General features: G+C 37.0%; 1 protein-coding gene across 1 annotated transcript in view; it reads right to left on the bottom strand.

Moving 5' to 3' along the window:
• Window positions 1–14,758, bottom strand: part of LOC130242138 (uncharacterized) — a 34,016-nt gene extending 19,258 nt beyond the window's left edge. Inside the window, 10 exon segments of the mRNA XM_056474159.1 lie at window positions 2,424–2,647; window positions 2,732–2,920; window positions 5,268–5,429; window positions 7,623–7,690; window positions 7,770–7,889; window positions 10,036–10,214; window positions 10,216–10,250; window positions 12,535–12,690; window positions 12,902–13,125; window positions 14,497–14,758. Of these exon segments, the coding sequence (XP_056330134.1) occupies window positions 2,424–2,647; window positions 2,732–2,920; window positions 5,268–5,429; window positions 7,623–7,690; window positions 7,770–7,889; window positions 10,036–10,214; window positions 10,216–10,250; window positions 12,535–12,690; window positions 12,902–13,125; window positions 14,497–14,605 (1,466 nt within the window). The 5' untranslated portion in view covers window positions 14,606–14,758.
• Between the last annotated feature and the right edge of the window lie 606 nt (window positions 14,759–15,364).

Below are 15,364 nucleotides of genomic sequence, written 5' to 3' on the forward strand. Positions count from 1 at the left end.
CAGCTTTGACCTCAAAATGGATGCATGTTAACAAAGAAGTATTTTAGGGTGCATCAGATGAAATATTGCAAAGGGAAAGGCTTTGTCATGAAGCTCTAAGTGAAGCTATTTGTTGTACTTAGTCTAAATTATATTTATGTAAGGAAATTGAGGTAAAATATTAAAATTACAACAACAAAAATGGTCAAATACGAGCTGTTTGCATTAACACAGCAAATATGATCACAAGAAATAACATGAAACATCAAAAATGACTCTAAGGATGCACAAGTGTGAATATTGTACTGTTTTATGTGCTTTCAGAAACAGGGTTGGGAAACACTGTCCTAAAAGAAACGTGCCAAAGCATGAGGTTAAATAGTTCAGTTTACCACAGCCGTCACTAATGTAGACTGATATCACAGTTATCTTGAGCAGATAAAGATGTTGGCACTGCTGGCAGTTGATGTTCAAATGCCGCTGAAGTAAATAAAGAAAAGAACATTTGAGGATGTGTTTGTAATTTTTCAGCTCCATTGTGAAGCATAGGGGGATTCCAGGAAATCTGATAATGTTCAAAAACATGTCTGAAGCCAAGCTATTACATTTTCAGACTGGCTTAGATGAGGTATATGTACAGCTAGTGTTTTTCAGCCAATGATAAACTTCCGGTGAAAACTTAACATATTAACACTAGTGTTGTAATGTCATTAAAATACATCCAGTTAAATTGAGTTCAGGGTTCATTTAGTTGTTCGAGCGTAAAAAAAGATGAAAGACTGTGTAAGCGCTAACTCTGTCGCAGAAATTCCATTGAAAATACTGGGGTGAGATAAACTGTCATATTTTAAAGACATGGCAGGGAATTTAATGCAGTGCTTCTTGTCCAGTCTGAGACCCATTTCATATCGTATATCTATCAGGAAGTGAAGATCACTGATTTTTTAAGAAATCAGACCTTAAATGTGGCGATTTTATAATGAAAAGACAGGTGACTAGAAGCCCTGGGTCTGGCTGGTTGAAAATTAAACGTCTGTGTGCATATACCCATTGAAAAATGTTTGTCTTTTTTGGCTACTGTGCTTTAGATATATCACAATGCTTGTTTATAAATTTTACACACTGAAGTTCAATACTATTATTCAAATACAGGACAGTACTTTCTCATGTATTAATTGTAGTCAACAAGGAACTATTAAATAGAACTAAAGTTACAAAAGTTCATCATTTTCCAGCACGTTTTTACGCAGTGGATGCCCTTCCAGCTGCAACCCATCTCTGGGAAACATCCACACACACTCATTCACACTACAGACAATTTAGCTTACCCAATTCACCTGTACCACATGTCTTTGGACTGTGGGGGAAACCGCAGCGCCTGAAGGAAACCCACGCGAACGTAGGGAGAACATGCAAACTCCACACAGAAACGCCAACTGACCCAGCCGAGGCTCGAACCAGCGACCTTCTTGCTGTGATGCGACAGCACTACCTACTGCACCACTGCGTCGCCCAAAGTTACAAAAGGTTTTACAAAATAAATCAAGCATCAATAACAATACCAAGTGCTCGGTACAGTTACTGTATTTCACTTTTTTCAGATTTTAGATCAATTTTACAAGTTTTGATCAACTGATTTAAGAAATCAAAACATTTTTGCGAACTTACCCTTTAGTAATGTTTATTTTCATGGAAATAGGCTATACATGAGGCATTAAAGGGATAGTTCATCAAAAAAAATTAAAACTGGCGAATTTATGCTTTTTGTCATACACATTAATTTTCCTTCAGCTTAGTCCATTGTTTATCAGCATACCTGCCAACAGTCCTGTTTTTCCCAGGAGTCTCTCGTATTTCAGACCCATCTCCCGCCACCCTCCCGTTTTGTTATTTCTCTCTGAAAACTCCTGTAATTTCATGTGAATTTAGTTCATCCAATTCACCTATACCACATATTTGGACTGTGGGGGGAAACCAGAGCACCCGGAGGAATCCACGCCAACACAGGGAAAACATGCAAATGTCACATGGAAATGCCAACTGGCCCAGCCAGGACTCAAACCAGTGACCTTCTTGTTGTGAGGCGACAGTGCTAACAACTGAGCCACCGTGCCACCCTACTCTCCTTCAGTTTCTGTCTTTTGTTAAACACAAAAGAAGATAACCTGACAAATGTTGAAAAAGGTAGCCACTGACATCCAAAGTATGAAAAAAACACTATGGAAACCAACAGCTACAGGTTGTCAACAATCTTAAAAACATCTTCTTTTGTGTTCAACAGAAAAAAGAAACTCATTGTTTTGGAATAGCTTGAGAGTGAGTAAACAGTGACTAGATTTTCAACTACCGTATCCCTTTAAGGATCCAGGCCCTCCAGGTTCAGATGTGCTCTTGAATAATAGAGGTCAGATCTAAGCATGTATAGCCCCTGGCACTACTAGTACTAAAAGAAGTCTCCAGCATGTCTGCTGTTGTATGACGTCAGTGGTTTACCTCTCTGCCCCGAATCCTCCATCAGCCCCACCTGCAGATTTCGGTGTGCCTTTTTCACCGCCACCACCCTGGAGCCCTTGGATGAATAGTCATCCATGTTGTACCGGAGCTGCAGATGACGGTACCTGGCCTGCGCTGGCACTTTCTCAGGCCAGCCATACTCCCTGAACAGGACCTGTAAGCACACAATGTTCAGCCACTTCAACGAGCCAAGCTTTGTCAAGCCTAAGGTTTTTGTTAAACCTTCATTATCACTTGCCAATATGATGACGCACAGACACAGGACTAGCACAGCTCCTGCTAAAAGCCCACCGATGGTCAGCCAATCGGGATGGAGCAGCAGTTGGCGCCTCAGAGCGATGCCCATGCGGGTCAAATGGTGTGTGTCAGAAGGGAAGAAAGGCCCAGTGTCATAACACTCTCCACCTGCAGGAACCACCCTCACATACTGAAGGAAACAAACAAGAAAGGTTGATTAAGTTCAAACAAAGGATATATATATATTTATAAGAGTCAGTTTTTGAAATCGAAACATCAACTGAAAGCTGAATATATAAGCTTTCCATTGATGTATGGTTTGATAGGTCCATACATTGTTTTTAGAAGCCCAACAGCTATTTGAAACCTGGGGCACTATTTTAATGATCTAGGTGCAAAGTCTAAAGCGCATGGTCAGTGGCGTACTGCAAAATGCGTAGCGCAACAATTAAGTTATGATCTAACAGTTTAAGATCTAACAGGGTTGTGCTTATTCACTTAATAAGTTATGGGTTTGTTTTGAGTATAACGTGCATTAAACCAATCAGAGTCTCATCTCCTATCCCCTTTAAGATATATTTAATGATTTTGGAAATTTATATATTTAATTTTGTTTCTTAAGCACAAAGATTGTTTCAAAACTATTTCTAAATTTAGTTCTAAATTACAGAAACGAATAAATGAACAATAATGGAGGTGTATTGATAAAGCTGAGATAAATCCAAACACACTTCTTATTCTTATGGCCCATATGGTGACGCATACATCTCCAAAACCCGACAGGTAAACAAATCTAAACTTGTTTTTATTAAACCAAATATAAACATGCATATAATAAATAATACTGCTAATAATAATAACAATATACAACTGCAAATTGTCATGAATGAACTGAAAAAGCCCCCTGAGATAAGGCATGGAGGAAGTAGTTTTTATATTTATGTAGAAAATAACTATATATGTAACATTATAATCCTTTATTTTTTTGTCATATGTAAAGGCATTTGTGTATTGCCATACATCCTGTATGTCTTAAGCAAGGTGTAAGCTTTGAACCCACATAGGCACATAACTAACGCACTTTTTGCTGGACTTTAGACCTGCTTTTAGATGGTCAATGGCGCAGCCTATTTCAGTTCTTCAAAATAGTAATGCGCAAACACTGTGTGTTAAGAGCCTTAACAAACCTCTATTTTAGACCAGCACACCCATGATTTGCTATTTAAACAAAGTGGTGCAAAATGTGACAATTAGGGCTGCGCTGGTCTGAAAATAGCAACAAATCGCGGCAAACAGGTCTTGCGCCTTATTGTGCCGAATGTATGATAGTGCCCCTGGAGTCTGAAAAAAAAATCTATTTTTTGAGAAATTTGCCTTTAAATTTGTCCATATAAAGCTCTCTGCAATGCACATTACTAATAATAATTGAGTTTTGATATATTTATGGCAGGAATTTACAAAATATCTTTTTATGGAACGTGATCTTTGCTTGATAATCGAAATATTTTTGACATAAAGGTCAAATCGATCATTTTAACCTATACAATGCATTTTTGTCTGTTGCTAAAAACGTACCTGTGCAAAATATGACTGGTTTTGTGGTCACACATATAAATGAATCATACCTGTGCAGTGTGATTTCAGTATCAATAAGTAGCTATTGTACTTTTAAGTTTAAGTTTTTGAACTAGTTTTAAATGCTAAGGATTTTATTTTAGATTATGATAATGCTTAGGTTTTTTTGAGGTTGTTAACAATTTGTATTAATTTTGCATTTTTTTTACATTTGTCTATACAATGTTAGTTCATTTTAATTTAGTTTTTAGTTGTTGTTTTTTTGGCAACTACTTTTTTCAGATATTTGGATGTTTCCCAATGATGAGTTGCAGCTGGAAGGGCATCCGCTGTGTAAAACATGTGCTTGATAAATTGGCGGTTCATTCCGCTGTGGCGAGCCCAGATTAATAAATGGACTAAGCTGAAAAGAAAATGAATGAATGAATAATAATACTGCATCCATAATATGAAACATTCAATTTCATTCAAACAATTTCATAATTACTGTCAAAATAATTATAATGAAAAATGTCCAACAGCTGCGATGCATTTTTTTTAGAATACTGAAAAAAATGCCCCCCAAATAAGTTTAGTTATTGAAAATTTATTTTTAGTTTCAGTATTTTAAATAAATTCTGATCTTTAGAATTCTCTAAACACACACACACACACACAACACACACACACACACACACACACAAATATACATATAACTTGAATAATAGTGATGCATTTCGGCATCAAAGATGAAATGTTGTCCACCTATAACACAGGTTGTCAATTCCAGCTCTTGGAGGCCGCAGCTCTGCACAGTTTTGTTACAAAACTGTAATAAACACACCGGATCAAACTAATTGAGTCCTCAGTTTTGTGTGAAACCTACAGGTAAATGTGTTGGAACTAAACTTTAGCAGAGCTGCGGTCCTCCAGAAACTGAATTTGACACCTGTGACCTATAACATGAAATCAGACGATAATACCATGTGTCTGTACTTCTGGCTGCTGAGTTTGAAGGTGTAAACGCCGGGCTCATGGAGACTGATGGAGAACAGAGAGTGGGCAGGTCTGTCCAGCTGCTGATCATGATGAAGTAATCTGAAGGCTCCCCAGTCAAACGCAGCATTATGTTGTACAAGCTGTCTCTGTGGAAGAAGCAGGCAATGACTCTCAGGAACTGAGACAATCTAATCACAGGTCATGTTTAGTACTTACACATCATACTGAGGGTAGTGCATGCTGGGTCACGGTGAAGAGCAGAACGTCTCCTGGATGAAGACATGCTGTCGGGTTCAATACTCTTCAGATGTCCTGAACACTGATGATTTACTGGACCAGAGAGAGTCCCAGTCTTCCACTTTGAACGTTTTCTGATAAAAACATTTATTGAAGATGTCAATAAATGGGATTGGAAAACATACAATGGGTAACACTTTATTTGAGGGTACATTTGAGTATTAGTATTCTGTCTGCTTAATATCTGTTGATAGCTTCTCTCCTTCAACAGACTTTAAGCGACTATAAGAAACTTTGTAAGTACACTGTCAACTTACACTAACCCCAACCCCAACAGTCTACTTTTAATCTAATGAGAACTAGTTGGCATGTAAGATGCAATGTAACTCAAATTCCACAAACGGACCATTAAAATAAAGTGTGACCATACATGAACTACAGGCAAAAAGTGTTTTTTAAAGAAGTCTCGTCTGCTCAACAAGGTTGCATTTATTTAGGTATTTAAGCCATATATTGTTGCAAATTGTGAAATATTATTGCAATTTAAATGATTATCTACATTAAAAATATTTAAAAAGTAATTTATTACCTGTGATAAACAATAAATATTCAGAATTATTGCATTCAGTGTAACATTTAAACTCTTTAAATCTTTCAAACAGGATGATTTTGCTGCTCAAGAAAAATATTTTAAAAGTTGTGCTCCCATTTTTTTCACGATTCTATATTTTTATGCACACCTTTCACTGTTTAAACCCTTGTCTCGGGCCTAGATCTTTGAAAAAGATCTTGATGAATCAGACACAATGCAAAATAATTTATTTACAGAGTGAATTCCTTTTATTTTCATGTGATTACATGTACATTTACAATATACAATTTACATTTACATATACAATACATGAATAAAATATAAAGAAGTAAACTCAAATCAAGTCCAATTTAAGAGGAATTTGTTAATATTTCAATTTAATTTTCAATTTAATTGAAACTTTAATTAACATTTTATTTCAATTCTGATTGGTGTTCGAGAAACATTTTTTACAAGACACTTTGATGATATTAACATTTTTTCACTATTTTGAATTTTTCACAAAACTTTGAGCGAACTAGCTCTAGGCCATTTATCTGATTTGGACCAAAATTGAATCACATGATCTACAGACCATGGTGACAAAGGAGTTATTGAATCAAATTGATTAGACTAACTGTTTGCGTTTAACATGCGAACAAATCTAACCTAGAGCTTGCAAAATTGGACATGTCGAGTCGAATGATGTCTGATTTTTCCAGGTCAGCCATTTTGTTGCGTCCGCCATTTAGATTTTTGTCAAAAAATGCTATATTCTCACAAATATATTTACGTATGATACAAAACATGGTATGCATTTTTGTCACCATGCCCTGAAGGTACTCAAAAACATCTTGAGCAGCGCCACCTTGAAAAATGCTAATAACTTTTTTAAACATTAACAAGCCATTTGTCTTGTTATATTCCCTAGAATCATGCCGAGACCATTGATACCAAATATGCCAAATCTGCGACTCTGCAATGCTTCAGCATATTGACACTAGACTTTAGATGTGTCAGTGGCAACTCACAATGACCCCAACACATAAATTTTGTAACAAGCGCCACTTAGTGGTCACAAGTTATAACCATTCACTAACCATCCAAAATGAATCAAAAATGTGCTAATAACTTTAGACTAGCATTTGTTTATTGTGGTATAATTGATCTCAACTTATTCCTTGGGTCATGCAGAGAACATTGATACCAAATATGGCATATTTGGTTAAACTTCCTGTGCTGTCCACCAGATTGATTTTTGATTAAAAACTACATTTGCAAACTCCTCCTCGACCCATGTGCCGAAATATCACCAAATTCTGGATCATCATCAGACCATGTAATAAATGGTGTGAAAATCATGTCACTATTGGGTGTTATGATTTCATAAATAAGTAATATTATAAATAAATAATAAATAAAAAGTAAAAAAAATAAAATATACTGCAAACTTTACTCCATATTTACCATACTATTTTATTAGCTACCTTTGTTTTGTCTCTAGGGGCTCAAATGGCTGTCGGCCTCTTGCCTGTGTGCCAGAATCATCCTCCTGGACCTCCACAGGGACAGAATTGAGCAGTCCAATAAAACCCGCCTCTGTTACAACAGCAAACAAAGCACAGGCCAATGATCAACCACCCTCAGGACACCCTCTCTCCGCCTCCTGTCCACTCACCGCCCGTCTGAACGGTGTACACCGGCCTGGAGAAGTTGATCTGCGTACTGCATTTCAAAGCTCCCTCGGGAGTCCCAGTGTTTGAGGACGCTCTCAAGCATGCTTTCTGACAACGCTCACCTTTTAAGAAACACAAGGGGAGCTTAATGCAAATAGGTCAGAGTGTTATTTAACGCTGTTTGAGCTCTCGCGCGTGTATGAGCAGGGCTGTGCCATGTGTCTCAATGTCCTGTACAAATCCCTCATATTGTGTACTTCGATGAAAGGTTATCCATATGTACTGTGTTTCCCGTCTTCTTTTTTTTTTGGACTTAATTGTCATATGAAAAATGATATTTACTTGTTTATGAAAGTGTATACAGTTTTCAGTTGCTGCTGAGGAGCTTCTACTGGCATAATGTGATACTGCTTTCGACATTTCCATTATATTTATCAATTGAGTTTAGTCATTATTTTTTATTAGTAATTGTATTGTGTTTTAAGTTGTGTTACTTTATTAAGATTAATTAAGTTGATTTAAGTGTTTGCTCTACTTTTATAAACCAGCTGGAGACTGTCAGCCTCACCAGAGTGAAATCTTTTATAGTTGTACTTTTAATTTGAATGCTTCCTTCCTTAAATCGCATAATATTTCAATAAAAAAATAAATATTAAATAACAAGGTTTTAAAAATGTGTTGCCCTGTAAGAAACTAAATTAAACAATTATAATTGTAAAAAAATTACAAAAAAAAAGTGATCAGAAATACACCAAAAACAGTAACAATTTAATTTAAAATAACCATTTTCTATATTAATTTATTGTAATATATGTAATTATTCTTCTAATACAGTAGTATTACAGTATCAAACACTTTCAAGTGTCAAGCAATCTTTCAAAATCACGCTAATATGCTGAGTTTGCTATTCAGTAAATATTTTTGTTTTATTTTGTAGAAATAAATCCAGGGGGATGCTGCACACTGGTGGTGGATGAGGAGATTCCCCCCCACTGTGTAAAAAGCTCTGAGTCCTAGAAAAGCACTATATAAATGTAAGGAATTATGTTTTATGTATGTATTCTGATTAAGACATAAGACTAAAAATGTTCACCCAATTAAAATTTGTCAGGCTGATAATTCCCATAAGTCTAATAAGTAGCCCAAACTGTCTGTCAATAAATGTAGATTTGTATATCTGCGCAGCCGTTCACGCAGATCCATCGTTTGCGCATGTACACAAGCTGCATTCACGTGCACACAAGACAGTCACAGCAGTAAAAACAAATGTTGAATCAAAACTTTTTAAAATCCTGAATCAATATTGAAGTTACTTTTTCACGCTGGAGGAAGGATGACACCATGGCTGAAGTATTTCTTTTAGACAGGTAATGTGATGTTTTAAAACTATTTTAGTCACTCAAAACTGATGTAGATTTTGTCTGTTTTATGAATGAGTTATATGCACAGAAGTTTTGTTCAGCCACTGAAATCTTCCAGTGAGTGACTGATGTGACTATTTTCAGTTTCATAAGGAACCTTTTACAGCAATGATAGTGTCGATTTTTATTTAGTTTAACAACACACAAGTAAATAACGCTATTCTGCCTAGCCTGCTTTACTGAGGTGAAGTTGGTTTTATTAGTTTTTCATTCACAATTATAGTATTATAAAGTACTATAAAGTTTTCTAACTGACGTATGGCATGAACTAGTAGTTCTACTGTCATCTTTACGGTGTGCGTTTATGATTTCAGGAGGCGTAGCTTTGAATGGCAAGGCAGGGACTATGTTTCAAAGATATGCTAACGGTTAGCATTAAGGCAGATCACCTACTGCACCTTGAACTTCAGTTTAAATATAGGTTATAGGTAATAATAAATAATATTATATAGCACTAAATAACATTATCAGAAAAGAAGTATCATTTACAAAATAATCCATTTACAAAATATACCATGAAAATATAATATATTATAATACCTGTGTATGACTTTTCTCTGTATTTTTGACAACAGTACTTACCTCAACATATGCAGTGCACTTTATGTTTAATAATCTATATATATATTTACATATATATTTACATACACATTATATATATATATATATATAATATATATATATATATATTATATATAATAATATATTATAAATATATATATATATAAATTATATACACAATATCAATATATCAAGGTACTATGAAAAATGAAGAGGATTTAACCATATTACCATATATTTCACGCAATTACAAAAACTGAAAATGTTATATTTTGTCCCTCTTTACTAAGATCTGTGTGGTCAACAGGACTGACCTGTTGATTAGCCTCAGTGTAGAGCAAGTAAAGACTTCCAGTGCAAACCAGTTGTAGAACCGGAGTGACAAGGCTCCGGCACCAGCCTGCACATTCAGCCTTGTCCGGCTCAGACCTGGGCAAACCTCTGCACATACACAACCCAAGAGACGTCATAACCCTCATACAGGTCAGGGGATGAACACACCTGCAGAGACATACAGAACAATGAACAACTATCCATAAGCTGTAAAAACTACCTCATACAGATGGGGTTTTATGTTGTTCTCTTAATCTTGATTGTATTATCTTGTTCCTGGAAATACTAGTGAATGCTAATCACACTGGACTCAAAACTGCTGACATTGTTTACACAGCAGAGCAACATGATTCAGAATAACAGAGATTGGGTTTCTTCTGACGCAAATGAAATGGCATGCAAGTAACATTGGGCCTGATAAAATTTTAGTAGCTCCTGTCGATTTTAGAAAAGACCATTCAATATTTTTTCACAAAAAATAGTTGACTCACTCACTTGTTTTATTAAAGGATCAAGCAAATTTGAAACGATCTCTTGAATGAACGACTCGCTCATGAAGACTTCAGCATATTTGAACAAATCTCTTGAACAAATGATTCAGTGACTCATACTTTGTTTTGTTTACTGAATGAATCAATTGAATCATATGAATGTGAGCAGTATGAATGGAACTTGGACGTACTACATCCACTATTTTGTCATGATCATGTGACCTACCCACATCAGTTGCGTCGCTTCACTAACATGAATTCTCTCAACGGGGCATCATAGGGTTAGCATAGTGTGCATCGGTTGCACACTTCACGCATACTGTTTTTCGAATTCTATGAATTCAGGCATACTACTCGACTCACTTACTGATTTTAGCGTACTATATAGTATGGAAGTATGCAATTTAGGACGCAGCCTTAAAGTAATACAACATCATTGCCTGAAAGCTCCGCCTCTTCCACTAGGTGAGCAAAGCTGCGGCCATTGATTGCGTGAAGTGTACAACATTCCACACTTTATTTTAAGAGTTTTCAGTGTGAATGCACTACCTACACTAGGTGTGTCCCAAATCACATCCTTATGCACTATTCTACTCCAATTTGTAGTATAAATAGTGTAAGTAGTGCGTTCACCCTGAAAATTCTAAAAATAATAAGTGCTCTTTAAATACCCGGATCAGGAACTTATTCAACCGTTAAATGAAGTGTGGAAATTTGGACACTTCACACACTCACGTCTTTGCTCATGTATCGGAAGATGCGGAGCTTGCGAGTGCTCATGTTGGATTACTTTATTTTGGATTATGAAAGTATTCTCCTACGAGAGATTATAGCGCCTCCCAATGGTGAATGCGGTTATACTTAGGCAGCTATTATCTGGTACTTTGGTCATTCTTTTCACTAATTTGGCAACCATCAACGTAATCTGGGAAATGGTTTGAATTTTGCTTATTAAAAAATATTAATGTTCCATTTGGGGTGACACTACATTCATATACTATGCTGTGAGTGTAAGTGCATAAGTACATAACACATAAGTGCATAGTGTGCCAAATGGGACACAGCTACTATTTAAAATGTGATTTGAGACGCACCTAGTATTTACTTGTGAATGTACCAAAATCATGTTGCACTACATGTTTTCCTCAACCTTAAAATACCTCCTTTGCACAATATCTTGCACAATTTGTCTTATCTAAAGTACTTGTATAGTCTGTCTTAGGTTGTGTGTATAGTTTAACTATGTATATATACAGAGTTAGCAGTTTATAGTTAGATTACTGCTGCGGTATTTTAGATATGTATAGGTTAAAATAGCTCTTACATCCAGTGTTGTGTTCTATTTATGTTTACTTATGCAGAACAGTGGTCATGCGAGGCACGATATTTTTGTATATCTAGTACTACCATATATGGAATGACAATAAAGCTCAGCTTGGCTTGACAATATTTTTAAAACTAAATATCACGATAAATTTGTACCAATTTTGATTTGCAGATCTTACACTTGTCAGTCTGAACAAGTCAGAAATGGAAGCAGGTACATATCCATGCATATGCTTTAAATTCACTGATTCAAATCCTAATTTACCTTGCAGCCAATGGAAGACATCTAAAATCATGGGCCGTGCTGGGGCTTGACTTAAAATCTTGCAGCTTTCATTTGAACCAACTGGAAGTCATGAAATGACTTTGGGTCCAAGGGTAAGTCACACATCAGGTGCACTGATACATGTGAGGCACTTTTATGTGTTTGACAAGAGGAGGTATTTTAGGTCACTGACTTGCTGGTAAACCATTCAAAACTCAGGAAACATCCAATGAATGACCTTCAAGAGGAAAATAACTTGTCACGTGCCATTCATGAAAAATTCAATGGCAACACTGCAAGTACGTCATCCTCCCTGTGCAAACAGCATGACTGTAGTACACACCTTCCAATATGTCCTCTGTTTCCTCACCTGCTGTGAGCAATACTGCTTCCATTGTTTGTGGTCCAGACAGTCTCCATGCTGGTTACGTGCTCTTCCGTCTTTGCAAATCTCGTAGACGTTCAGCACACAGGCTTCTCCTTTCATTGTGTATCCCAACATACAGGCGCACTGCCCATCACTGGCCTACATTCAGAAGACAGCAGTTAGAGACACAGACAACAAATCCTGACTCACATCCCTGTGACTGGTAGCTGATGAAAAGAGCCTTCAGCAGCAGTGAGAGTTGGTAACCAGACTCCCACCAGGCGGAAACATGAGCAGACGGCTGCAGATTGCTTCTCTACATGGCTGCAAACTCATTGGAAGGCATGTAAACACTGCAGTGGGTTATTACCTGGAAGACTTGACCTTCTTGCAGACATGTACAGCTGTCCTGTCCCGGCTGAGGCTGATGTGACCAAGGCCCACAGGGCAGGCAATTGCTCAAGCCTTCCCTAGGCCCATAGTGGTGTGGTGGGCAGCTGATACAGCTGTTTATGGTTGTGGCCCAGGAACTTGGCCCAAACGTTCCTCTGGGACAGGGAATGGGACCCTCGCCTCCTTCCAGGCAGTAAAATCCTTAAAAGTGCATAAAATTAAAAGGTTATCAGATAGAAAATCTAGTCCAGTTACCAAATCTTTACGTTCTGTATATATTTTATTTATATTTATTTTTATTCTGTTTTAGCCTAGTAGAAAGGAGCTACTCAAGTACACGTTTAGACTGTTTCAGACTTACTTGTTTTTCAGACTAACTATATATTATGTTTTTATATTGACAGCTTAGTTGAAAAAGTATTGTCATTCAAACATTCTAATAATAATAATAATAATACATTATATTTATATGGTGCTTTTCTAGACAGTCAACGTACTTTACACATTTTTGGGGGGATCTCCTCATCCACCACCAGTGTGCAGCATTCACCTGGATGACATGACGGCAGCCATATTGCACCAGACTTCACACCACACACCAGCTGATTGGTGGAGAGGAGACAGAGTGATGAAGCCAATTATGATATGGGCCAATTATGATATCGGGATGGTTAGGAGGCTTGTGGGCAAATTTAAATCCCTACTCTTTATGAAAGACATCCTGGGATTTTTAACAACCACTGAGAGTCAGGGCCTCAGTTTAACGTCTCATCCAAACGATGGCACTCAGTGAGCAGTATAGAGTCCCATTCACTATACTGGGGCGTTAGTCCCACTCAGACCACGGGTTGAGCGGCCCCTGCTGGTCTCACTAACATCACTTCTGACAGCAACCTATTGACCTTATACTTCAATGCGGAAGTGCGCTCATTTTTGCGACTGTTTTAGAACTTCCGATTCAGCTGTCTATGGGAGAAATGACTAGGAATAATAAACAGTAAAAAACGGTCAAACTACGTACTCTACAAACAAGTGTTTCCATGACTATACAGACAAAGTAGAATAATATAATAGGAAAATATCAGTTTGCAACACCAAACAACAAAACAAGCCGTTTTTAACGTCTAAAAATGAATGGAAGTGATGAGACCGGAAGTCTCGAGCCAAAATGATTCAAATGGCTGCGCCCACTCGTACGTGGAGAATAAGGTGAATAGCTTTCTTATGTTGTCTCCCATTTCAGGTACTGACTGGGTGCAGCCCTGCTTAGCTTCAGTGGGCGACAATGAGAGAGTTGCAGAGAGCTAACTGCCGGCTCAGATTTTTTATTTTTCTTAAAATTTGATATTTTTGACATTTGAATAAAAATAAATAAAAATAAATATATAATGCATCTTCACAGTTTAACAGTACAGAACAAGGTTAAAATAACACAAAACAACTACGTATTCATAAAATACATTTGTAAAATAAAGAAAACAAGTATTCAAGTTGGCATGTTATTTATTTAGTCCCCTAAACACCCACTTGCTGCATTTCACCCTCTTGTGTCCCAGAAAAAAGGCAATTTACCTGGTCTGCAGGAAGATCTTTCAGAAAGTCTCAGAGTTATGTTTGATCCAATGGCCGTGTTAAGTGTGAATAACCAGTAAAGCAGCGAAGGCCAGCAGAGGCACATCATCTCTGTCTGCTGTCCAGGGCTCAGAGACTTTCAAAGGCATACAGGAAGCCCTTTCCCTGCCATCCTAAATGATTCATGACCAGTCTACAGATAAAGTATCACACATGCCAATAGGTAGAAAGATGCAACCTGATGCTGCCAGGTCTGCTTACAGGCCACAAGTGAAACCATGAAACTGATTAATAACTTTGGCTGTGCTTTAAATGTCTTTTAGCAGATATGAAAACATGAAATCAGTCACAAGTTGCAGAATATGAGGAAAAGTTCAAAGTCCAAGCAGAAATTTTCTCCTAGTGTGCATTTTCTCAAATGATTTGGCAGGCCAGGAGAATATCAGGCACTCTGTATTCAAACAAGCGAGGCGACGCTAAAACAACAAACCTTGTTTTTCACATCATTTGGCTTCATTCCTTTGATGGATCCAGTAGGCGAGAAGGCCATGGCCAGTCTAAAACGATTGCGATATCTGGGTTAAAGTTGAACCTGCAGGATTCAAAGGACCATATCACTATAAGCAAGCGCAAATTAACACAAAAAACGCTTACATAAGCAAAAACTGAGCCGTGCAAGTGAGTTATTATGGCTAATATTCACGACCTAACAGTGTAATAATACATTTTGGAGTCCAAAACAGTACGTTTAAAAACATAAATGCAAAGTACACTCCATGCTTACTACTTATGACCTCATAATTTTTTGTGATGTGCTTCAAAATGAATGAACTTGGACCCTGAATTAATGACTTCAGCAGAGTGTGTG

Source organism: Danio aesculapii, chromosome 15 (genome assembly GCF_903798145.1).
Source record: "Danio aesculapii chromosome 15, fDanAes4.1, whole genome shotgun sequence".
Classification (NCBI taxonomy): domain Eukaryota; kingdom Metazoa; phylum Chordata; class Actinopteri; order Cypriniformes; family Danionidae; genus Danio; species Danio aesculapii.